Here is a 24066-nt window from a genome sequence, read left to right as displayed (position 1 = left end):
TGTCGAAGTCCGTGTGGGCCGTAGTGTGTATCACCGCGCCGGACGCCCACTCCTATTCGCATGCGCACGCCTTACACGAAGGGTCTGGAGGGGCCAGGTTTCTCCAGAGGTCTCTGATCATTCCGCTTCGGTTGAAGATATTCTGTGTAGCCAACAGCCTCACCCTGGTAAGGCCAGCACAGCTCCTTGCAGTGCGACGTCAGCGACGTCATGGTCACAGCTAGAGCGAACCTTGGATCACCGCTAGTCGTCCAAGGACCAGGCAGATGCAAATGATCAGTGATGTTGGGGTCGAGAAGCTGAAACGAGATGGAGTTCGATGCACGGTGCCGTGGAGTTTCGACATACATGAGGTGTGCCTGGTGCATCAATAAGGCGCAGTGCTTATAGAGTAGTTCGAGGCGGACGTCGTGTCCGGCACAATGGCCCCAAATTAGTGCGGCACCAGGGCTGAGCAAGCAGTCGCGCCGCAAATAGCACGGCCCCAGCGCCAAAACACAACAACCTTGGATGTCTCTGATTGCTCCCCACTGCTATGCCTCACTACAACGCATCCTTGTGATAACGTTTATTGCGCAATGAGGAGCCGTACATGTCCCGGGGGCGTGCGTCATTGGGTTTTCGCCCGCCTGCCCACCCATGCTGTCCTGTCCGCCCACTCGGAGTTGGCCTCCATCTCATCTCACTCAGCTCAGCTTTCGCCGGGCGCTGCATGCATCTTCTGTGCGGAACGCCACGGCCGGGCTATTCATGGAGCTCGGTGGTGTCTAGCAGTGCCTTAGGTTATGATTATCTTGGCTTCGGACGATATACAGTCCATGCCCTGCCACCATGCCCGAGTCACGGCTTCGATGGGAGATCCCTTATCCAACTACTCACCCTCAGCAACTCCAGACTGCTACTCGTACATTTTCTGCAGCCTAATACGTCACTAATCGACCCGCTCAAGCCCACCTGCCCATGTTGACACATTGCTCTGAGTGATCAGCCTCACCTGGCGCACTGAAGAGAAGGATGTCAGCTTTACTTAAGCTAAAGCCGAAAAAGTCAGCTACCATCTTACGCGCAGTTCCAGAAAGTACTAAAGACGATGCGGCTCTCCCCTCTCACAATCACAACACAGCGACCGAGGGTCGCAGGGACGGCAATGACGGCAACCGACCGTCGTCAGCAGGTTTGACCGTACCGTTGCCTTCAAGATCAACATCTATCTGGGGTAGGAGACGGAAGAGCATTGCTTCGGCAGTGGTCGCAACGGGAGCCAGTAATACTGCAGGTGGACTGTCGGCATCAAGCCACGCATCGCTTGTAGGCACCATCGGCACATATAAGCACGGCAAAATCCAATGGCGAAAGAAGAATCGCAAAACGGTCACTAAGCACAAGAAGAACATTCCGAGCGGGGCCAGACATCCGGCTGCGAAGCCTAAGATACAAGTGGTAATCCCTTGTGGAAAGCCACTGCCCGCTCTTCCATTCCTCGAAACGGGCCCTACCGATCTCGAAAGCCACCACGAGGTCTCGCCTCCGTCAGCAAGCCACCATCGCATACGAGATTCCATTGTATCTCCACTTGCGCATCCGCAAACACAGCACACAATCCGCCAAACCGCTCCAGTGAATACGCGATACACACCGAACCAATTCAAGAGTAGCTTCGAGTCTAACAGTTCGTGTAACGAGTCGCAAGATAGCGATGCTTCATCACTGCACAGCAACCACTCTTCAGAGACTAGCGTGGAGGTCGATAAATCTCCGACACAAGGAAGCACCTGCCAACCTTCAGCGCATCTTCCGAGTGGCCAGACCCTGGCGCCTAGAGGTACTCTACATGCTCGCTCTGAGCTCACCCTATCTTTCAACGGGAGCCAATCCCATGCACCGCCGTCGATAGCGCCCCGAGAATACATCCACCCGTCCTCTAGCGATGAGAATCTCCCCTTCCAACCAACTTGTGCTCTCCATGTAGCTCAGAGCAAGCCACGATTGAACCGAAGGTCCTCAAAGCGGAGCGGTCCGCGGCAGAACTTAGCCGCGGATGCAAGTATGGGCATGATCAACGAGGCGAAACCCTCAGGAACTGAAGCGTTTCCAATCCCTCCACGTGCGTCCAGCCCTACGTTGAGCGAGGCTGAGTTCGACCTGCACGCTCAACTGGCTTCTTCGTTTGGCAGCAACAGCGATCCTCGCATGCTTGCCCAGGATGGGACGCCCCTTGCAGAACGCAACCCTTCCTGGAGGGGCATGCGTCAGGCGTCAGCTGGAGACGGGAAGCTTATTGATACTACAGGCCAGCCCCGAAGAGATTTCGCTAATGCTGTACTGCCTGATAATCCTCCTCCGGCTGTCCCGCGTAAATCCAGCAGGCGGCGATTGGCAGCCAGGACGACTGTTGAAGTCAACCGTCTACCGCGAGACCATATCGCTTCACAGCTGAAGCGAAAGTCCTTTCGCACGAGCAGAACATTGACACTTATGATTCCGCAATACAAGCGTTCCAGTGTGGACCTGGTGTTTTCTCCGCGAGCTGTTTCTACCAAAACCACCAAACCACCCATTACGTCTGACGGAGCTGAGAAAGTCATACTCAACATCTTCCAACATCTAGATCACTTCAACGATCTTTTCGCCGCAGCCTCCATCAACCGAGGCTTCTATCGTGTGTTCAAACGTCATGAACTCGATCTCATCAAATCTACCTTGCAAAAGATGTCACCACCAGCCTGGGAGTTTAGAGAGATCGCCTTTCCTGGACACGAACTTCTACTTGCAGCAGACCTTGAGACGACACGACCTGCAGAGGAGTACACCCCAACTTCATATCTCAAGCTCCAGAAGCGAGACATCCAAGTCATCCGCACAATCAAGTTGGAGATTATGGAGAAATGCCAGTCCTTCGTACGACCAGAGATATCAGCTGCGCTCATGAGCGCCTGCCCAGCCGAGTCTGCTAGGGTTGACGATGCGTTATGGCGCATATGGACATTCTGTAAGCTATTTGGCTCGGGAAAAGGACGTGAGGAGGACATTGTTGCGCAGATGGACTGGCTCAATGGTGGTATGCTTGTCCATCAGGCGACCTGCACCTTCAGCATGATGAGCACAGACCTCATGAGCGACACATTGGTCGGTGCACCTGAGTGCTTCGGGCAAGGGAACGAAGGCGGCCTTACCGCCGAGCAACTCTTCGACATGATGGAACTATGGACCTGTCTTTCCGTCCTGCTACAAAACTTCGAAGGGCGCACAGTTCAAGCCCGACAAGCCGGTATTTACGACAACACCGACATTCGTGGTGGCGATATTGATGGCGAGGAGATGATGCTTGGTTCGTCTATCCGCTGCATAATCATGGATCTTGCTAACCAGACCAGACGAATGGATCTACCACCTCCTCACCTTTGGCCTTGATACTGTTCTCAAGCTCACTGGCCCGTTCCACCCCTCGGATCCCAAAGCCTTTGTTATTGCGGCGGAGAACGGATGGGTCAACTGGAAGCCTCCTGTGCTTGACGGTACACGACAATACTTCCTCAAAGAAGCAGCCCGACGCGTCTACGAAGACAAGATTGCGCATACCTATGCTAAGATCTCAATCCGCGACGTGCAGCGCCAACAGTCCAAGATACGTATTCAGAAACACATTGACGAACTCAAGGATCGCAAAAGGAATGGTGAGCAACGACCAATGGTTCTCAGGGAAAGACCCATGTCAGACTGGGATACTGTGATTCGAAACTTGACACGCCCTCCTCTACCACCACAAGGCCCGGGAAAGGACATCATCACTCATGTTCCGGCACTGAGATCATCTTCTGTGGAAGACATACCGACATCTGTGCCTCTTCCTAGATCGAGGTCGACATCCAGCAGAACAGCTTCACCACCTCGGCGAACTGTGGCTCAGCCTTTGCTCCCATCACCGCCCCCCTCCACAGTTCCTAGTAACCATGATCGACATAGCATTTCGTCAATCCTAGCACCTATCAGGGAACGGACACCCTCACCGCCACGTCGAACGGTTGCTCAGCCCCTTCTACCATCTCCCTCGGTCACAACAGTCCAGAGCAACCGCGATCTATACACCATGGGCAGTGTATCAAGCGCAAGCTCTCCACCCCGCCGCATGTTTGCTCAGCCGCTTCTGCCGACACCCTCCGCTTCCACGGCGACAAACAGTCGTGATTGGCATCGCTACAGCACAGGCACATCTATGCCTTCTATCCTCGAGGATCCATTACATCATCCTCTGTCCGAACCACCCGGACCGCCTCACCCCGCATTCCGCCCTCATCCCATGTCAATGCCTTACCGTGGCCGCCACATGCGTCAGAGTAGTAGTCAGTCATCTGCCGGAAGCTCCACTCCCAGAGGTGGAGCCCTCCAACAGCACGAACAACAACACCACATCTATGGATCTCGGAGTCATGAGAACACGGCCGATAAGGCCATATGGCGGATTGTCGAGATGGGTTTCACAGCCGAGCAGGCCCGAGAGGCGCTAAGGTTAACCGATCTGGGAGACGGACTGAGGGTCGACCGAGCGGTGGAATTGCTGCTTAGTCGGCAGACATGAATGAGCTGGTGTTTGCAGAGTCGGAAGGATTCCGCTCGAGACAGATAATTTCCTTTTGTGGTAGGCGTTGCGATTTTGTCCTTCATTACAGCGCGTGCAAGATACCCCATCCTTTCGTTTGTGCATCTTATCATCAACAGTCTACAGTCGTTCAATGTATATTTTTACCTTTGCAGAACGGTCGGCGACCACAACCCACTTTGACATTATCATCTAACGGAATTCAACGGTTGAAGCCGCTGATGAGTCGTGGAAATTACCCGAAAGGGGACGGGACGGTATCCAATTTTAATTTCGCGGCCCCTCGACCCCAACGCTAATTCGGGATGACCCTAGCTCGATGGTTTGCCTTATTCGCATCACGATCAGGCAGTGCAAGGAAAGAAGTGGGAGCTTCGTTCGTGTATTTCCGCTCAGATCGCTCCTCAGACTCTTCTCTTCCCGCTTCTCTCCACCTTGACTTTCCATCTCGTCGACAGCGACAAAAGAACAACCTTTGCGGAGTACAGTCCGTATACTCGATGCCCGGCATGTTGTCGCAAGCGTCGATATCTGCAACATTTCTCCTCCTCCTAGCGTCGCTCCCGTCCAGCACGCCCACCTGCTTCCTCCCCAACGGCACCGCGCACCAGGACGAAGGAACTTCGCGCTGTTCTTCCATATCTGGCTCCCCGCTCTACAACACATGCTGCCAAACGCAATGGCCGAATCCGCCAGGCGGCGATGTTATAAACGGCCCTACGGCGGATGAATGCATGCCGAACGGGCTGTGTCAGAACAGAGGTTTCAGCAGCGCACCTGGACAAGAAGCAGAGCCATGGACGCACTTCTACCGGGTGTACTGTGCGAATGCGAACTGGGAGGGCTGCTTGGATGTCTGCAGAGACGGGGTATGTTACTTTTCTCCGTTTGTGGCTATGCATGTGGCTGGGTGCCTAGTTTCAGAGAGCTAACAAGCGAGTAGGATCTAGCAGACTCCGTCTCACAATTGACGCCTTGCGACGGAACAGCCAAATCAGAGTACTGGTGTTGTGGAGATAGCAACGCGTGCTGTTCGGCCTCCGCTGATGCGCTGGTCTCGAAAAGAATCAGGATTCCGAAGGAGCTAGGAGGCGAGCAAGTGGCTTCTGCGAGTGCGGGGCTGGCATCGCCAAGTGCTGGACCGGCTTCCTCACGTGTGGGCACAGCTTCTTCGGTCGGGAGCACGATAACTAGGAGCGGAGCACCGGTAGCGACGGGGACGGGAACTGGAGAGGAACCCACGCCATCGTCCGACGCAGCGAATCTGTCCGGCCAGAACGAAGAACAGAACGATGAGGGCAAATCGAACTCGGGACGCAACATCGGTATCGGCGTAGGTGTCGGCGCTGGAGTTGGTGCTTTGCTAGGTATTGCAGTGACTATTCTACTGCGAAGACGGAAGTCAAAGCAGAAGACTCGGGAGATTGAAAACGAGATTGCGGAAGAGAGGCAGAAGCAGGATTTAGCCAAAGGGTACCACCACGTGGCTGAGATGCCGCATCAGGAACCGGTATGTTGAAATGCTAACGCGGCAGGGGACGTTGAGCTAACGTTGAGATAGGTGTACGAGCTTCACAGTGGGAACAGAGCTGATCTGGAGTTGGATGGGGCGAACAAGGCGCAGTCGTCTATGTATCGTTAATGCGCTGTTGGGCTCTTTCGAGCGGATGCTCTAGCTCATTACGATATGGCCACCGGGCCAGGTACATACCATTGGGGAAGTAATGAATGCTCATACAGACCACATCATCTTTCCGTTATACCGTTCTTAGTGCTCTCTCTCTCTTCTCCAACGTTGCTTTTACTCCGTCTTCGATTTCCTCGACTGTTGGTCTTCCTTGACAGTTTCCATGAATGCGCTAGCTGCGACACCACAAGTTCCTGTCACGCTTGAGCCTACAGCAATCGCCTGGACGATTGCAAGCCCATACCGTCCCATTGCGGCACTCGTAAGGATAGCGAAAGCGCTACCCGCAGCGATGGGAGCGACGCCTGCTTGGAATGCAGAAGCCATGGAGCCTAGCTCATGTGTTAAAAGTCGGTCCGGAGATATGATCAGTGATCCATACGTACCAGCAGCGATGCCGATGGGTGTGAAGCCCACAAGGCCTAGCATGGCCGGTGTGACAGCAAGGGCGATGGGGCCCGAAGCGATACATGCCAGCAACGTGGAGAACAATTTGGGGTTGTCAAGAATCCATGCTTTGAGCCTCTCGCTGAACCCCGTGAGATCTTCTTTGGTGAACTCAATGTTCGGGATAGCCGCCTGACCAATGTCATGGAGGATGTCGCCGCTGCTTAGCTTCTCCCAGACGTCGCCGGCTGTAGTACCAAGATGGTTCGCCATGTCTTCCCCGAACTTTGTGATGAACTTCCAGTCATACTCTTCGTTCATGTATCCATCTGGGACCTGCGGCAGGGCGTGTAGACCTTGTTTGCCGCTGTGGTAGGCTGCCCGGGCAAGTATCATAGCATTCTTCGAAGCACTGCTGATAACGGGAGCGGCATGTTCGCCCGCTTCCTTACTGAGCCTGCCCAGATGAGTTCTCGCGTCTGCGGCGGCTGGACCAGCACGTTTTGCTACTTCTTGACCGAAAGCGCTACCGTGTGTCCATGCCTTGTCTGCAGCAGATGCTACATGTCGCGCCGCCTCTGGTCCGTAGGTGTCGGCGAGTCTTCGCGCGTCTTCAAGCAATCTCATCTTGTCGGAGATTGTGATTTGGCTTCTGTGTGTAGTGTCGCGCACAGTGTTCTCGGTGTCGCTACGTGATAGCAAACCATTATCTACACTAGCGCGAGATAGGTGAATGCGGAGGTGCTGCTGTGTAACACCACGACATGCGGGGTCCACGTATGAACGCCATTGCTGATGATGTTGCAGTCTCAATAGCTTGTACCAGCCGCAGAGGCCAGAGGTTGCAGTGACTCAATACTGTTTATCGAGGATTGTTTGCACAACATTAATGAACCTTGGAAGTAGTCACAGAACGACAATGCACTACTGGCATAAAAGAAGAACCAAGAACGATACCTTGCACCCTACGTATCCACAAGGCTAAGTCGTACGACAATTCTTGTGAGTATATGGTCCATTCAATCTCCCATTGGCCAAGTTGGACATCGATCATTATGAAACATTGGGGTGAATCGTGCCCGATGAGGCATGAACGATGTCTAGTAAATGTTGTTGGAGGTTCGCGACTGTGGCTCTGTCTTGTTGGTGCAACGACGAAAGCCAACTCAAGGCCAGAGAGCTCTTTCGGACCACTGCTGCCGTAGATATAGAGCACCGTCGTATACAACATGGAATGCAGTTGCTCGTGGAGGCGATAAGATTGGAGACGCGGAAATGACCGACCCGGGTCCACGTTCTAGAAGCTTGGCACGGGCCCGTTGAACAGGACTTGGAACCTGGAGGCGAGCGGACCGATATAGCGTCATAGACAACGGCCTTTAGACGACGGCGTGGACAGTACAAACGGGTTGCGAGTGTTTGATTGATGTAGGCGCGTCGTGTAGGCGCAGTGGCGCGCTGCTAACAGGAATGTGAGTGCCTGGCGTGAGAGGTGCAGGTGATGCAGGGCCACTTAAGCGGGGCGATAGGTTGGACGTCATCCGCGGATTCGTCTGATCGACCAGGCTGATGTGCGGGACAGGGACCGGCAGCGACCTCGCACCAACCATCGAGACGTGCGCGCCTGTCAGTGCAGGGATGGCTGCCATGTTTGACGTGCATGTGTGCAGCCTGTGTCGCGCCCAGCCTGCTGAGCTTTGTTGACGTCCCCTTATCCCCTTATAATGTCCGCCCAAGGTATGCCTCGCCTGCCTGCTGCAGGCCGCCACGATGCTGCGACGACTGCACCACGACATGGTTGACGATAATGCCGGAAAGCTGCTGCGGAAGGACAGCAAGAGGCAGCGCGTCCTCAAGTTCTTCAGGGCTTTCAAGCAGAAGCAAACACAGCGCCAGGGTGAAGTCGCTGTACCTGTATGTCACCTGCTCCTTCTCTGTGGTGTTATCGCCACGATACTCGCATCATGATCAAGAAGCTGATAGCAAACTTCCCGACAAAGGCACCGCCCAAGCACGATAACACTGCCCCGCAATCAGCCCCTCCACAAACACTCGATGTGATACCCCAAGAGGAACCGAGTGCCGCAGTCGATCATGAGAGCATGTCGCCCGCAGAAGAACTAGAGCCAGATCGCGTACCTACACCACCGCAAGAAACCAAGGAGGACAAGTTGGAGACTCTTGGTGAGGGCCAGCTTCGTACGCTCTTCTCTGGGGCCCCACAGTTTGGCATCGCCAGGACAGGCAGTCGCTACACACCAACCGTCACTCATCCTTGGAACGCCGATGCTGTGCTCAAGGAAGCAGCCGACACAGTTCCACTTGCCGAACCCGCCTTCTCAGCCGCGACCCTACACGAACATCCATCCAAGACCTCACAGCTACCCGAGACTTCGAAACAGTACAATGGTTATCAGGTGGACGTGGTGGAGATGCCAAGCATGGTCGGTGCCCAGGGTATCGAGCCAGGGACTGTTGGCTTCTCGCATTTCCTCGAGCTACCAAGGTCTGACACACTGGCCAGTGAGCTGGACCAGTCTCAGTCAAGTCAAGACTCCGCTGAGTCGGCCAGGAACAAGGAAGTCATGCAGGCAACTCCTGAGCGACTGGGTATCCGGCCGGTGGACTTGAACTTGATATACGACCGCTTGGCTGACTTCCAGGACATGTACGAGGCATTTCAAGACAGCCCCGAGCCCATGACAATCCTCAACAACCAAAGCTCTGGAGATCTATACGCGAATTTATTCACCAAGTTCCTTACCCCTCCGGGCTACGACGACTCTACCGCCGACCCTACAGGCTTGCAGACACAAATCGTGGCCCTACTCAGGGTATTGGGACTGAAGGGTGTCTGGTATGACTTCAGCCTTGTCGAATGGAGGATAAGGCTGGGCCAGATACTGTGGAGTGAACCCGAGCCAGCCTCCGAGCACGAGCACCAAACTCTATGGACAGAGCGGGAGATGCTATTACTACAGATCACCTTGGCCTGTGAGTTGCTGCTTCGATTGGATGCCTTCACGAATGCAGATGCGACCGACGCTGAGATCCGACTTCGGATTGACGCAAAGGATATCGAAGGATTTCTCAAGATCAAATCGAGAAAGATTGACTGGGATTTGGTGCTCGCACGGAGATTTCTTGACAACGTCGTCATTATGCGAGGCAACGATGCGCCAGTCTCACCCAAACCCAAACTACGTGGACTACTGTCATTGCTAAGCCAAGGCGCTCACGCCCAAATACCGCAGTCGGACCTCATCATACTCCCACAGCATCAATCCAGACAGCTCTCTGGGCTTCTTCACTTTGCGAAGACACTGCAATGGCCTAGCCTTGACGTGGTCTCGGCGGATTTAGCTCGGAAGCTTGGAGAGCAACACAAGATCGAGGAACCCACACCAGCGTCACCCAGCGGAAGGTTGCTCGACATGGCCACCCCTTCCGGCATCAGTGTATACGGCACGCCACTGCAAACACCCCTCGCTTCCGGTCAACAGCTGGACAGCTACTTCGGCCACATCGGGAAGCCCGCTCTGAATCGCAACAACTCTCGTGCCTTACGCATGCCACTTTCTCCCGTGTCGACCATCTCGGAAAACGATGCCACGTCCAGCTACAATATCGGAGGGTGGCTGAGTCGGTCTTATCTGACTGGTCTTGTGCTCCCCGGAGAGGCTATCTCACACTTCCTCGTGTCGACCATGCTCGAGAATGACAGCAACGCTATTGCCAACCTGGGAGAATCAGCAAATTTGTACGGCGGATTCACCTTTGGCGACAGAACCTTTTGGAGCAAAGCTTCTGTTGTTGGACGTATTCTGGCGTGTGCCAAAGGCTCCACAGAGTGTATGGGCTGGATCTCATGTCCAAAGCTGCCCGACAGCCCTGCCGACCGTTGGTACTCGATCCACAGCGAACTGCTTCCGCACGAGAACCGGTTACGACCAAGAGACGGTTCTGACACAGTTGCCGAAGAGTCAGCTATCGCACCAGCCGATTCTCTAGCTTCATTGAGGTCCGAGGACTTTGTTCTTCCTCAGGATCCTGATTCGTACCTGGGTCCCTCCTTGGTTTTCTCGCAGTGGGAACTAGTGCCAATCAACACGGACCTCATCGACGGCGACAGCTTGACAGGGCCGCCAACCGAAAGCGACATTCACGCCCCATCTATGACATTCGTCTCCAGAGGAGACGCAGTGAGCCATACCATCACTCTAACATACGATGTTCAATTTGTTACCTCTTTCCCTTGCACTACCGCAGCCTCTGCGCCTCCCTCATTCACGCATCGCCCCAAGGTTTTGAGGCGCTCTGGTACCGGAACCATCTCGAGGTCTTCTTCAAAACACAGCGTAACTCTATCACGCCGCAACAGCCACGGATTTGAGCCGCTCCTATCACATCCCCCGGACGCCGCAGACATTGCGCCAAAGCGGATGTACGAAGCATCTACCGGACCAGAAGTCGAGACACTCGCGACTAGCAGCAAGCCCATGAACGCGCATCCTCTACACCAGTCGTACTCCTACAAGATCGTGCCAGTCACCGATGTTCTGGATCCTGACTTCTTACTGCCGTTCGAGCTTCACACGTCCAAGTCTACAGAGCGCCTACTTGATCTGTCGCGGAGCAACGACAGCGAGACAGCGGAGACAATCAAGAATAACAAGAAGGCTGTGTTGGTACTAGATGCCAGGGCTTCGTCTGATCTTCAGCTGCTCGCACGAGCCTGGTGTGCGGAAAAGGGCCTTCATGCGATCGTGAGTCGTGTGGGGAGGACTTGCTTGGGATGCTCCATTCGCGAGGCCAGAGGTTTAGGCATCCACATTGTGATCAGAGTATAGGCTGCCGCGTGACTACTTGGTCACTTACGCCAGCACTGGAGTTTTTGCTACATTTCTCAAATTGTCACATTGTCCTCGGGGCAGGGAGTTGGGGGTTTAGTTTTGCTACAGGCCATTATTGCGGGCGCGCATACAAGATACCCACATTGTGAATGAATACTACTGTTACTGTCCATTGCCACGTTCGTTACTTGTTTGAGAATCGCGTGAGACGAAAATAACATGTACCCACTATCTACGCGCGTTTGCAACCAGCCACAGCATTCACTCCTAGACCGCATATCTCGTGTTTCGATGACAACTGTGCGATTGCAGAGGCTGTGTTTGCATACCCTGACTTCACTTAGCAAGATCGGCGGCGCCCACAGCCACGTGCTGCTAGCCGAGGGGGGCGGGCTGTGTGTGTGGGTGGCCTGGCGTGCCTGATCTCACGCGAAGCGCGTTTGAACTTTCGCGGATCGAAAATCAAAAACTTCGAACACCGCTCACCAAGGCTCTTGTCACGTTAGAATCTCTATCTACGACGTGTCAATTATTACCATCTTACTTTTTCTCTACTGTCGAACAAGATACATCATCGACCCTGACTTATAAGCTCACCTGGTCTCTTCTTACATCATCCTTCCTTCCTCCTTCGTTCAACATCGACCCTTCTACCACCAAACTCATCCAGCAGTCGCCACTCTCCCCCCGCATCCAAGATGAATTACGCCCCAGTGAACCCCGAGACAGAGGAGTTTACACCCGCGCACGACGAGCCGAAAGATTGCTGCACACGATGTATACAGCGGATCGATTGCACGCTGGCAGGCCCCTGGTGCATCGAGTCAATTATTGCGTGTTTTGCGAGTATGTCAGGTTGTTTGGGCGATGCGTGTAGTAATTGTGGAGACTGCTGTGGTGAATGCTGTGCTGGGTGTTGCAAAGCGTTCACCTGACGCGGAAACATGGAAAGAGAGGAGAAAGAGGAGGACCCCTCAGACGTTTGCGGTATTTATCAATCAACAAGCCCGCTCTTGTTGGGGTAACAGCCTGGATGATTGGAGTCGTGAGTGGTTCGTTAGGGGTCTATGGGTCATCGCAGAACCAGAATATGGCGAACCGAAGTCTAATAGAGCGTATATGAAAGAGATGGATAACTGGGCAAAAGGGTGGGAGCGTGCCTGGGGAGTTTCGCACGCTGCTCGAACGCGATTACCTTGGATGCATGCCAACACGCCGACACAACAGAAAGCACTCGCCATTGCGACTCCCAGAGCGCGAAGCACGTGCAAAATGCCATGCTGATGGTCTTTGACCTTCAAAGTGGCATCTGCTGTACTCTTCCACCACAACTTTCCGCTCATCAGCCATCGCCTCCATCGCTACAGCACTATCACTATCATCTGTTGGCATCGGGGCCCATCGACAACGTCATCAAAGGTATGCAGAGAATGACCTGATTCTGGACTGTTCTAATGTGATGCAGCAGTCATTTCATCTCATCCTCACCACCAGCATCCAGTCATTAGAGGCAGCACTTGAAGTATTCGCGCTTTGCTTTTTCTTCGCAACAACATCTACAGCAGGTGCACCTACCTTTCCAGACACGTAGCAAACAGACTACGGGTTAATCGACATCCCGATCATGCCTGGGAACGCAGGTCGGCGAGCTCGCCACATGCACGGCTGTGGTAGATTCTACTTGGACCGTAGGATATGTCCTAATTGTGGAGCGACGGTATACCAGTTCTCCGGACACGCAGTTCAGACTTGTAGGACTTGTAAATACAACTTTATCTGGAGAAGTGAACCAGAAGTCGTACCAGCGAAACCTCCCCCTCCACGTCCTCTTGGTCAGTCTGACTTAACTTTTGACGTGCCGTATTGGGGCTGATTGAGAATAGGCCGCGGACTCGTACGCGTGTTGAGCGATATAGAGGATGGCGATGAATCAGATAATTCAGATGACGAAAGCCTGAGACCGAGAAACAGCATCACCACTGAGGAGGGGTCTTTCAGCAATCGTTCGAGCTCGAAGACCAAATCCAGAGACGACAGCGTCGTCAGTCTACTCAAAAACTGGGCACCATACACCTCCAAATCAGGCCGGGCAGACGATACACAACTGCCAGCAACTCCTCCAGTCAGCCTTGACTCGCTCAGCACAGTCCGCAATTCTCTTCTCTCTCCCTTCATCCCACCTCCACGATCCCGCATACACGTTCCAAGCAGATTCCGAAGGTACACCAACCGCGTCCGAAGGGAACCCGTGGCACCTAGTCCGTCCGTGGTGACCGCCGATGCTATCAAGAGAGTACCTCGTATGGTCATGGTCAGACAAGCCTTTTGTCTCAATTTCATGCTCGAGGCACTGGGACGCGATCCACCCAGACACGGAGGATCTCTCAGACACCCATCTCCTGTGATCGAGCCGCGTGATCCCGACGGTGTGGTTCTACAACACTGCGCTGATCTTCATCATGCTCTTTTGCCGCTTGAAGGGTGGGAGAGAGATGGAGTGGTCGAGGAATGTCGAGCTGCTGAAGAGCGAGATGTTGAACGAGACCTAGAGATGGAATTACTCAGCATCTTCAACCCCGACGCGCTGTTCGATTTCAGCGATGCCGATGAAGTTGCTCTCCTACAGCCCGAACAGTCCGGTGTCGATGGCAGCAATGAGGATGGGGAGGTTACGCGTTGCGGGGAGGAGAAATCTCTCCGCGATCGCATGCAGGAATTTTCTTGCTACACGTTCATGCGCAATCTGGGTGCTGGGCTGAAGAACAAGGTACGCAAGTGGAAGAGATAAGACAGGATGCAACAGCAGCTCTAGGCTGGACATGTGCGTTTGCGCGCTGGTGTCATTCAGTCTGTGGGAAACACTGTACTCTAGCATGGCGTTAGAAACCGCGGATGTCGACTCTGAGAAAGAGCATGCTCCTGACCTGACATGTCTATCGCTCAGTGGAGAGTCATGGTTAGCATGCAAGACAGACCATAGAGCTATAAAAAAAATCTGAACACGCGAAAGTTTCGAGTGCTGAAGGATTCTGATCGTTCTTTGTTTGCTACTTAAAGCAAAGGAATCATTGTCATGATAACACGATGGTGCATATGCTCCAACATGATCCCGTAGTAGATATACATCCAGCTCATTCAATCCTCCCGTCTGCCCGCACCCGACGCCTAGCTTTCCAGCCGGGGAATCCACTTTCCAACCTCTCAACCCTATCTTCACCCGTTCGTAATTTACTTCAGAGCCTTCTCAGCCTTCTTCTCCGCCTTCTCAGCAGTGTGCTTGACATCCAGCATCTCGCCCTTGGCCTGACCCTCGGTGTTCTCCAGACTCTTGTTGTACATGTAAATGCGACCGACCTGTGTGGCACCGACGCAGAAGACCAGGAAGTTGACACCAGCCAGCGCGACGTTCTTGGGGCGGATGACGAAGCACCAGCGCGTCCAGATGGCGCCTGTGCACATGAGAGCGAAGTTCTGGGTGAAGGAGAGGGATTCGGCGGGGCGGGAGAAGTCGGAGGCGCCGGCGAGGACCATGCCCCATTTCATTACTGGGGCCCTGTTGGGGTGTTAGCATTTGTGCGATGGCTTGAGTGTGGTGTGGTGGGTTTTGGAGGTGGGTGTTTGCTGCTGCGGCTGCGGATGCGCTTCGGAGAGTGCGGGGAGCTGGCAGCGCATTGCGGGCAAGGATGGAGGTGGTATGAAGGCAGCATACCAGAAGTGGACTGTCTTGGGGCCGATGGGGCTGTTCCAGAACTTCTGGAAGCCAGCGGGCTCAGCGCCCGCCGTGGAAGCATGTCGGCGGGCATTTGCGCGTTGGAAGAAGGGTCGGAAGGAGCTGAAGATGCGGGAGCCGGGGCGGAACGACATGATGGCGAGCTGTGTCCTGGACTCTCGAGGTCGGCGATTCGAGTGGGAGCAGGAATTGGGGCGTCGAGAGCGAGGTCGAGGCCTTGGCGAGTGTCGTGTGCGAGAGCCGTCGCGATGTTGGGCTCAAGCATGAGATGATAAATCCGGGACTATCGATGGGGGTGCTCCGACTGCTCTAGGCCCGTTTGGGTAAGGCGTGCGCCTGGCAGCTTGACGAACATTGAATGTCGGTGCCGGCCCAGTGACGACAGACACCGATTGCTACCCCCGCACACCAGTACCCGGTCCTTACCATGGCGTCAAAAGCATTCGCAAACGGGCTCAAGGAGCTGAGGTTCCTGTTCTGCCAGACCAGTGAGCACAGCGCCGCGACAAGGTATGCGACAACCGAGTGAAGGAGCGCAACCCAACGCGCACGCCATTGCACAAGAGCAGGATAGACAGGACAGGCCGGATAGAGCGAACCGCGCTGACCGACTGGATAGGAATTTCCTCATGCGAAGCTACCCCGCCATGAAGAAGGCCAACCCATCCATCCCCATTATGATCCGCGAAGCCAGCAACACCCAGCCCACCGTTTATGCGCGATTCGGTGCGTCACACTCACCACGGACATACGAGAGCACTGCTAACAATCTGGGGTAGACTTCGGAAAGGAGCGGAAGCTGTCACTGAAGGGCCTGGACGACAAGGCGATTGAACAACAAGTCACAGAGCTGGTACAGAAGGGCGCATGAATACATACTGGGAAGGAGGACGAGTGAAGAAGACAAGAGTCGTAGGTGAAGACGAATAGGCATACGAATAGCTCAAGAGAGCACAGCATAATAGCTCTGTATAGCCCGAATTGACCGTCTTCGAGAGTCCATTTCTCTTTCACCTCGACTTCTAATTCCCCATTCACCGTCCCCATCCCATCTTTTGCGTAGCATATAAACTGTCCAACCGCCTCCCATCTTCCTATTTCCTCAGCCGCCAGAACCTCTTTTGCAGACTACATCCTCTTCACACCTCACAAACATTCTGCAAAACATCACCAAGACGACTACATATACTAATATGTCGCACCAGACCAACCTCCCAGGCCACCATGACGGTGACATCGTCGCCACCGAGCTCGACATCTTCACGGCCAGCGACGTGAGTACATCCCGGCTCCTCTAAGATATTCAGATCAGCACTGACAAAGTTACTTGTATAGCACCCCGCTCTCGCCGCCGGCCCCGCCGCTGATGCGCTCAGGCGTATCGAGAAGCAGTACCAGCACCTCGTTGAGCTGCTGATGAAAGAGAAGTCGGCTGCGGCCGCCAAGATCATAGATCTTGAAGACACCCAGCGCGCCTTGTTTGAGACTCTCGGCAAGAAGATGGCGGACGAGGTGAAGGGGGTTTTCGTCCAAACCCACATTGTGCCCGACAAGAAGGTGGTTCTGCGGGTGGGAGAGGAGCTCTGGTCTGGCATCTTCAAAGATGTTTGAAGATGGGTTGGGTGGTTTGGTACTATTCTGATTCCCCGTCTTGTTTCCTCTTCCCCTTTCACGATTTTGTTTTTTGTGTTTTTCTTAGATAGATATTTCCCTTCTGGCATCAAATTCCATCGCGTGGTGTGCCGCATATCATGTCTTCTTGGTGTGTGTACAGTGGTGTCTTCGTGGTTTTGTGATTTGGACATTGTGAATGCAACATGTTCTACATGCTTCTATATAAAACTATACCTCAAAGTACCGCATACATCTCCCAGAGTAGCAGCAACAGGCTCAATCCCAGAGCCATTGTAGCCCTCCCAGTATCACTTGTCCGGCGTCTTGCATTGCCGAAATCCATCAACTCACACCACGCCCACCTGAGAACCTAGCATCATGTCCGCCTCAGTGGCATGTAAGCCTCAACAAGCCGGCTTCTTCAGCCGGTTTCGTCGCACCGACTCCGTCATGGGCTCACCGACAGGCTCTGCTACGCCTTCCCTGGCGCCCTCTCTCGCATCCTTGAGTCAGGACAACGATAGCCTAGCTGCGATGAACACTCGTCTACACAACCGCAACGAAGAGCTGATGCAGCAGTCTGAACTCAACCAATCACTCTTACAGGAGACCTCTGAAGCGTTAACAGCGAAGGAGAGCGAACTTGTGAAGCTGAAAGAGAGGTTTCACTCCAACGCTGAAGCTACCAATGAGACTATTCAGGTTCTCGGAGAGCAGCTCCAGACTCTAACCGAGCAGCTGGCAGAAGATCATAACAAATCTGCAGAGCGCGAGGCTCAACTATCTGATTCCGAAGAGCAGCAACACCAGCTCTCCTTGGAAGCCGCCCATGTGCAATCCCCGACCCGAGAAGACGTGGACGACTTGATCTGGGCTAAGCTTCAGGATAAGAATAAGACCATCGACTTCCTGCGTTGTCGCCAGGCCAAGTCTGATAAGCGCATCCAGAAGCTGCAGGAGCGTCTGGAGGTTGAGCAGAATCTGGGGAGGGACTGGGTTGAGACTATCATGATGGTTAATATGAAGGTTAGGGCGAGGGCGGAAGCGGGGGATGATGCTGATGCTGGGGTGTAGATGTAGGTGATACGGCTTAGTGGTATGGTGTGGTGATTGGCATGTAGTAGTCGGACTAGGCGATATTTACATAATGCACTGTACATTTTTCGCAGTGATTCAGATCTATTCTTCGTCCGAGTCTTCAGCTATCAGCTCTTCATCATTCGTGTTTCCCTCTCTACCTCCTCTCAACGCTAGCAGCTTCCATCAAAGCCCCGCTTGTTCATGCTGCAATGCCCGTAGCACACTTCACAGTAACACCCTCGACGTCAATCCGCTGCGCCTCCTGTTCACTTCCCAACAAGATGACTCCGACGTGTCACGTAAGGCGAAAGACGCCACCAATGTATCGCGTAGTCACATGATCCGTCATGTACTGCTGTTGGGTCAATCCTTGTTCCGTGCTGGACGCCACCAATAATGCTCCTCAGGCACATCATATACAAATGCTTGTGTCGCTGTTGAGTCGCTCGAAAACTACGATAGCGTGGTCGACTAGGTTGATGCCTGTTGGTGTTGGTGTTTCGTGGCACACGTAGTGGGCTGTCAGGCGCCTGTCTTTGTTGTGTCATCGCCCGCCTTTGGTCTCCGAGACTCCGAAACAGAATGTACCTGCATATATGGCTAATGCCGAGATGTATGTTGCCGCCGTCTTTGTGCTCATTCGGCTCTTTTGCCGAGTAGGTGCGCAGATGATCTGCATGCTGCAGGGCATTCCGAACGAAGTAAGAATTGACGACGGGTACTGTATCCATGGAAGATTATTTGCCTCGTTTGCCTTGTATGAATGGTCTCAATAACCTGGCCATGACGCGTGTGCCTTAGGTGGCAGTGTAACTGGATCGGTTGAGCTGGCTTGCTTGGTTAGAGTGCTAAGACCCTTGTTTGATGTGGGAATGTTTTGTGGCGAGATGCAATCGGAGGCCACTGATCTGTGTGTTCAGGGAAAGTGTCTCGAATTGCGATAGCGTCATGCGGTATCTTCAGTCCGCTCTTCCGTCATACCTACTGTCTGGCGCTTGGTCGTCGCGGCAGTCAAGCGAGAATACCGAAAGCATCCAACGTTACATCGGCCGAGCTGTACCTTGTTTGCGCAACGACCCAATACTCGACCCTGGCGGCGCATGCCTGGTCAGCATGATCACGGGATCATGGTAGCTCAGTTGCTCATGTAGACGCCCGCTGAGCATCGGACGGCTGCAGCTTACTAGCTTCCTTGGGTGGAGGACTGACATGGATGACGACGACTTGGAATGCAAGCCACAGACGGGACCTTGCGGTAGGATGTGATAAGTCGCATAATCGACGTACTGAACCAACTCTAGTTGCATTAGATGTGTCTGCAAATTCTATCATCGGTCTTCCAAGCATGGATCATGCGTTCTGTAGCACCTCTGCGCTGTAAGGCGGTTGGCTGCTCTGACAGCAGGCACTACAGTCTGTGGCTGCTATCTGACAGCCCGTGTATTCATGACTATAGTACTGTAGCCTATAACGACGTGCCTTAATTTCGAAAAGTTTATCAACATGCAAGCCACCTCGAGGGGAATACGAGTGTATGTCGTGCGCGCACGTTGATACTGGCCGCCCGGGTGACGCATGTGCGATGGTTTGAGCGCACAAGACCGGTGAACTCGATTGGGCCGTTTTGAAACGAAGTACAGTCGTTGATATCTGAGAGTTGGTGGACTGACTTCTTATCGCCAAAAGGACGGCTCAGTGTGATGCGAATGAAGGTCCATTGGAGTAAGGTCGATATGTATTACGGCAATAAGCTGGAAGCATTTAGGGTCTTAGTGCCGTGCTGGAGCGTCAGATATGAGTCCTCCGATTGGGCTTTTTGGTCCGAGATTGAATGCCGCTTGAGCCTGATTCTGAACATTGTTGAGCGATATGGCTAGTTTCGCACCTTGTACCTCGCAACGCCAACTCCAAAAACAGGCATTACGAAGCAAACCCAACCTTGAAATGCGAACATTAAGTTTCCGAAATGAGAACAACATATGTAAGATCTGTTGGAATGGCTGGTGAATGCAGAAACAAGACTGGAGGCCTGGTTGTGGTTCAACCGAGGAGGACCTCCCATTCCCACTCTTTCATGACGCTCAACCAATGCAAGCGGCTTTTGACTGTTACTCCCGAATTCTGGGAGTCTGTGGTACTAGACGGTATCGGCATCCCGTACGGTGTTTCTCGTGAACCGAAGTCGCGATCGGGGTCGTAATCATCGGGATAGGCGTCGTTCTCGCAAATAATGGATGCGTCTGATGAGAAGCTGTCGCTGCGCAGGTGCTCCATATTCATGGTTGTACGCTCAAGCGCATGATTGTCGCGTCGGTTCCAGACTTCCTTTGTGACTTCCAAACATCGCTCTATGATCCCCAACTTCATTCTGGTAGACATCATAGACCAGCGATCTTTGACCCATTCCCGTTCATCTGGCTCAGTCATCTCACAGCCAGCAGCCATCAGAGGGTAGATGTGCACGATGATCGAGCGTGAGCGTGGATGAACGGTGGCCAAGGCGCACAGTACTTTGTTTGCGAGCACGCCGGGTGGCTGGGAAGGAACCTCAGGTACGGCTTGGTGAAGATAGAGCAGTGTTGCGTATTGATAAGCGATCGCAGTCTTGATAGCATCTTGCGGACTTGTTGTCTCATCTTCTGGTTCTTCAATGTGAGAAGGCGGGGTCCATTCCTCGAGTTGAGATTTCAATTGCACTGCTTGCGATATGATGGTGGGTCCGTTGCTATCGGATCTCCGCACTTTCCTCACCAGATTGGCGACCCGACCAATGATCGGGAAGAGCGTGTGCGCGCAGCCCATCAACGGGTCAAGAGTAGAGTCGGTGTCTCCAGCAGCATATATGCTTTCTCTCACATTGTCGACATCGTATGCGTCGTCTTCGTCAGCGGAAGTAAGGCGAGCAAGAACGTCCATGTAAATCCAAGTGTTGCAAAGAAACTTCAGCCGAGCCCATTCTTCGCCTTGCTTTGGCATGAGACGATGGTTCATGAGTGCTTGATTGATCAAGATCTTAGCTCCTTTGATGTGGTTGATGCCGGTACTGATATGCTGGTCCCAAGATTCGGCAAAAGCCAGAACAAGTGTAGTCGATATAGCTGCGTCGACACGCATGTTTTGAAGTCCAGCAGCCAAAGCATGTACGGCGCTCCGCATATGATCTATACCCTGTATGCGCAAAGTAGGCATATCTCTTGCCTGATGGAAGGAGGTCATCGATGCGATGGCATGGTAGAGTGCGGGACAATCCCTCGTTAGAGGCCAGATGAGAGTTCGCCATGGGTTCTCTGTAGGTCCGTCCTTCAGTGATAGTACGCCGCACGTGTCCCTGTGATAACGCCGTGTGAGTGATTCCGCCGATGTCATAGATAAATGCAACTGGGCCGGGATCTTGAAGTCGGGAGAATTCGACGAAGAGCCTGATGAGCTTGGTGTCGCGGGCGATGGTAGCCACATCACGCAAGCTGCAGACTCATCAATTTTATCGCGTACAACTTCTTCATCGACATCGTCATCCAATGGCGCTGGCGGCGTCATACCAGAGGGCTGATAGAAAGCTTCATGCTGAGACACAAAGGAAGAGTACTCCTCCGGTGGCACATTTAGATCTGTTCCTGGGAGTAGGAGGTCTACTATTCGGGGAGATTGGCCTGACGAAAGGCTTGAGTCAGTATTCGTATTGGCCCGTGCAGTAGTCGTACTTTCGGCTCCAATAATGCCAAATGGCTCGAAAGAACCTGGCGCATATGACTCCACTGGTGATATTGACTGAGAGATGATGAATGGCGATGTTGTCGGGACAGTGAACAAGTTTCCCATAGGTGCCAAGGGAGGATGTGGAAAGGCAGCTTGTATGGGCGGACCATGCGTGAAAGGGTATGAGTGTTGGTGCGGCGAATAGTATACCCCAGGGTGGGGTGGGTTCCCGAAGGTGTAATGGTACTCCTGGAGACCGTACTGTCCATGGAATTGCGAAGAAGCAGCTGTTGGCGTTTGGAGGGTCGGGCCTAAGCCTGTCAGATGCGTCTCAGTATGGCTGTGTTAAGACTAACCTTGACGTGGATTGATGGGCGCTTTGCTCGTAGTGTTCAACTCGTCGTAGTGCTTCCATTTGTAATCTTTGGCGTAACCGCCGCATGTTATTGCACGTCTCTCGCATTGCTTGCATGAAGGATGTCTTTCGTCACATTTCAAGCGCTTTGCCTTGCAGGAAACGCATCCTATACAGAGGTCAATCTAGTCCCAGGTGAAAACAAGTCGAGTTACGCTTATCGTGTGAGCGATAAGAGTTGACGCAGGGGAAACTTACCATTACGGCTTTTGGACTGCTTCCTCTTGGTGACGCCAGAAGTATCGGAGGCTTTGGTTGTCTTCTTCTTCGCGGAACATGATGTAGATGACACCTGCTTAGCGGGCTTGACGTCGATCGTAGCAGTCTCGGATGATCTCAGCACGGATGAGGATGACGAAACAGTGATAGCCTCAGCCATCTGCCGCGGAAGGTGCGAGCGTTCGGTCGCTGGGCGAACTTGTCGGCGGCCCGAGATATCATATGCAAAACAACAATGGACTAGTTACGCAGAAGCGAGAAGAATCATCGGAGGTTTGGTAGATAAGCAGGAAGGCAGCGGTATCTAAAGTGGAGAAGAAGCTGGGGAGATGCACGCCTAGTCATTAGCGCCTTACCTATCGGGTTCGCGAATCACGCGTGGGGTCCGGTTCCAGCATCTTTCTTCACTCTGCACAATCGCGATTTTCTTCACCAAGGTCTTGTGCTCAGTGATATGCGGCGGTAGCTACTCGAGTCCAGTATATTGTGCGACGGCTGACAGTTGGTATTAGCCGTTGGCTGGGATCGTGGTGCAGGCCCCCTCATCGACGCTATCCGCATTCGGAACCCTTGCAGCCGGCCGTGAACCGCTCCACGAACGGCTCAGCCCTGTTTCGGGAGCGACGCAAAGCCGTGGGAGATCCCGTGGAGCATGTATCAGGAACATACTCGCTTTGGGAACTCTACGTCAGCGAGTCTAGACCAGGCCTACTTGGAGCTGGCCTCTTTTGGTTCCACTGCGCACAGAAGACACAAACAGTAGGAGGCTAAGCTTTTTCGTATCTCTATGTCGTCCTTCACAAGACGGAGATATGTCGTGTAGGTCTCAAGCGATATGTAGTGCCCCAGCGTCTTCACACTCCTCCGTCACCATCTGAGCCCACAGCCAGACTCTATTGATCTGGTGGCGAGGATTCTACCTCTCCTTTGTCCTCGATCTTGTACGTGACATCGTCGATGGTGACTTCCTTCTTGCCTTCTTTCATGGCTTTGATAAGACCAGGAGCTGTAGCAGCGACAGCAACCCCCGTAGCCGTGCCCGCAGCGATGCCGTTGACAAGTATAGCGCCAGCGCCTCCCGCTGCTGCGCTTTGGAGAACAGCAAACGTACTCCCAGCTGCAACACTCCCAATGCCGGCCTGTGCGCCGGCTGCGGTAGATCCTAGGAGACATGTCAGTCAATTACACAGCATATGGTTCCTGGTCGGCATTTGAGAGGTCTTACCAGCTGCAACACCCGCGGCCGTGAAGCCCACCATATGCAGAACACCATGTGCGGCCGCGATACCGAGAGGAGCAGCGACAACACAAGCGATGATACCTGCAGTCTCTCCTGGATGCTCTTCAACCCACTGCTTGGTGTGCTCTGCGGCGATACCGATCTGCTTCCCGGCCTCTTGACCAAAGGCGTCCACATGTTTCCACGCTTCCTCTAGGGCAGGTCCGATCTGTTCCGCTGCGTCGTGTCCGAATGCTTCAACATGTTCGTACGTCTCTTTGACGGTATCGTCGATCTGCTTTCCAGCTTCTTCCGCAGCACCACCGATGTGCTTGGCAGCTTCCTGACCAAAAGCGTCGAGATTTTCACCAGCGTCATTCGCGGCTCCGCCGATGTGCTTGCCGGCTTCCTGACCAAATCCATCAAGACCCTTACCCGCCTCATCCGCAGCACCACCGATATGCTTTCCCGCTTCTTGACCAAAGTTGTCCATTGCCTTCCAGGCGTCGTTGAAGAAAGACATGGTAATGGATTGATCGAAGAACTGGAAGTGTATGTGTTGTGCTGAG

General features: G+C 53.5%; 10 protein-coding genes across 10 annotated transcripts; 6 read left to right on the top strand and 4 right to left on the bottom strand.

Moving 5' to 3' along the window:
• Positions 1-2046: 2046 nt before the first annotated feature.
• Positions 2047-3945, top strand: J4E79_002824 (uncharacterized protein; the record flags this gene model as incomplete). The annotated part of the gene is given in 3 exon segments (XM_049351721.1): positions 2047-3328; positions 3375-3838; positions 3853-3945. The coding sequence occupies 3 exon segments, from the start codon at positions 2047-2049 to the stop codon at positions 3943-3945; spliced, it is 1839 nt and encodes a 612-aa protein (XP_049214359.1).
• Positions 3946-6398: 2453 nt separating this feature from the next.
• J4E79_002823 (uncharacterized protein) lies at positions 6399-7298 on the bottom strand (the record flags this gene model as incomplete). Its single annotated transcript, XM_049351720.1, has 2 exons — positions 6399-6616; positions 6671-7298. 2 exons carry the CDS (start codon positions 7296-7298, stop codon positions 6399-6401), a joined length of 846 nt encoding a protein of 281 aa, XP_049214358.1.
• Positions 7299-8441: 1143 nt separating this feature from the next.
• Positions 8442-11521, top strand: J4E79_002822 (uncharacterized protein; the record flags this gene model as incomplete). Its single annotated transcript, XM_049351719.1, has 2 exons — positions 8442-8585; positions 8672-11521. The coding sequence occupies 2 exons, from the start codon at positions 8442-8444 to the stop codon at positions 11519-11521; spliced, it is 2994 nt and encodes a 997-aa protein (XP_049214357.1).
• A 2554-nt stretch (positions 11522-14075) lies between these two features.
• On the top strand, positions 14076-14512 carry J4E79_002821 (uncharacterized protein; the record flags this gene model as incomplete). The annotated part of the gene is made up of 2 exons (XM_049351718.1): positions 14076-14291; positions 14498-14512. 2 exons carry the CDS (start codon positions 14076-14078, stop codon positions 14510-14512), a joined length of 231 nt encoding a protein of 76 aa, XP_049214356.1.
• Positions 14513-14752: 240 nt separating this feature from the next.
• Positions 14753-15388, bottom strand: J4E79_002820 (uncharacterized protein; the record flags this gene model as incomplete). The annotated part of the gene is made up of 2 exons (XM_049351717.1): positions 14753-15077; positions 15234-15388. 2 exons carry the CDS (start codon positions 15386-15388, stop codon positions 14753-14755), a joined length of 480 nt encoding a protein of 159 aa, XP_049214355.1.
• Positions 15389-15901: 513 nt separating this feature from the next.
• On the top strand, positions 15902-16125 carry J4E79_002819 (uncharacterized protein; the record flags this gene model as incomplete). Its single annotated transcript, XM_049351716.1, has 2 exons — positions 15902-15980; positions 16034-16125. 2 exons carry the CDS (start codon positions 15902-15904, stop codon positions 16123-16125), a joined length of 171 nt encoding a protein of 56 aa, XP_049214354.1.
• A 322-nt stretch (positions 16126-16447) lies between these two features.
• On the top strand, positions 16448-16865 carry J4E79_002818 (uncharacterized protein; the record flags this gene model as incomplete). The annotated part of the gene is made up of 2 exons (XM_049351715.1): positions 16448-16528; positions 16590-16865. The coding sequence occupies 2 exons, from the start codon at positions 16448-16450 to the stop codon at positions 16863-16865; spliced, it is 357 nt and encodes a 118-aa protein (XP_049214353.1).
• A 381-nt stretch (positions 16866-17246) lies between these two features.
• J4E79_002817 (uncharacterized protein) lies at positions 17247-17942 on the top strand (the record flags this gene model as incomplete). The annotated part of the gene is given in 2 exon segments (XM_049351714.1): positions 17247-17265; positions 17281-17942. 2 exon segments carry the CDS (start codon positions 17247-17249, stop codon positions 17940-17942), a joined length of 681 nt encoding a protein of 226 aa, XP_049214352.1.
• Positions 17943-20056: 2114 nt separating this feature from the next.
• Positions 20057-21062, bottom strand: J4E79_002816 (uncharacterized protein; the record flags this gene model as incomplete). Its single annotated transcript, XM_049351713.1, has 2 exons — positions 20057-20069; positions 20110-21062. 2 exons carry the CDS (start codon positions 21060-21062, stop codon positions 20057-20059), a joined length of 966 nt encoding a protein of 321 aa, XP_049214351.1.
• A 2109-nt stretch (positions 21063-23171) lies between these two features.
• J4E79_002815 (uncharacterized protein) lies at positions 23172-24020 on the bottom strand (the record flags this gene model as incomplete). The annotated part of the gene is made up of 2 exons (XM_049351712.1): positions 23172-23440; positions 23504-24020. 2 exons carry the CDS (start codon positions 24018-24020, stop codon positions 23172-23174), a joined length of 786 nt encoding a protein of 261 aa, XP_049214350.1.
• Positions 24021-24066: the final 46 nt, after the last annotated feature.

Source organism: Alternaria viburni (genome assembly GCF_023758015.1).
Source record: "Alternaria viburni strain BMP 2772 chromosome Unknown scaffold_4, whole genome shotgun sequence".
In the NCBI taxonomy this organism is placed as follows: Eukaryota; Fungi; Ascomycota; class Dothideomycetes; order Pleosporales; family Pleosporaceae; genus Alternaria; species Alternaria viburni.
This window is presented reverse-complemented; position numbering and strand designations above follow the sequence as displayed.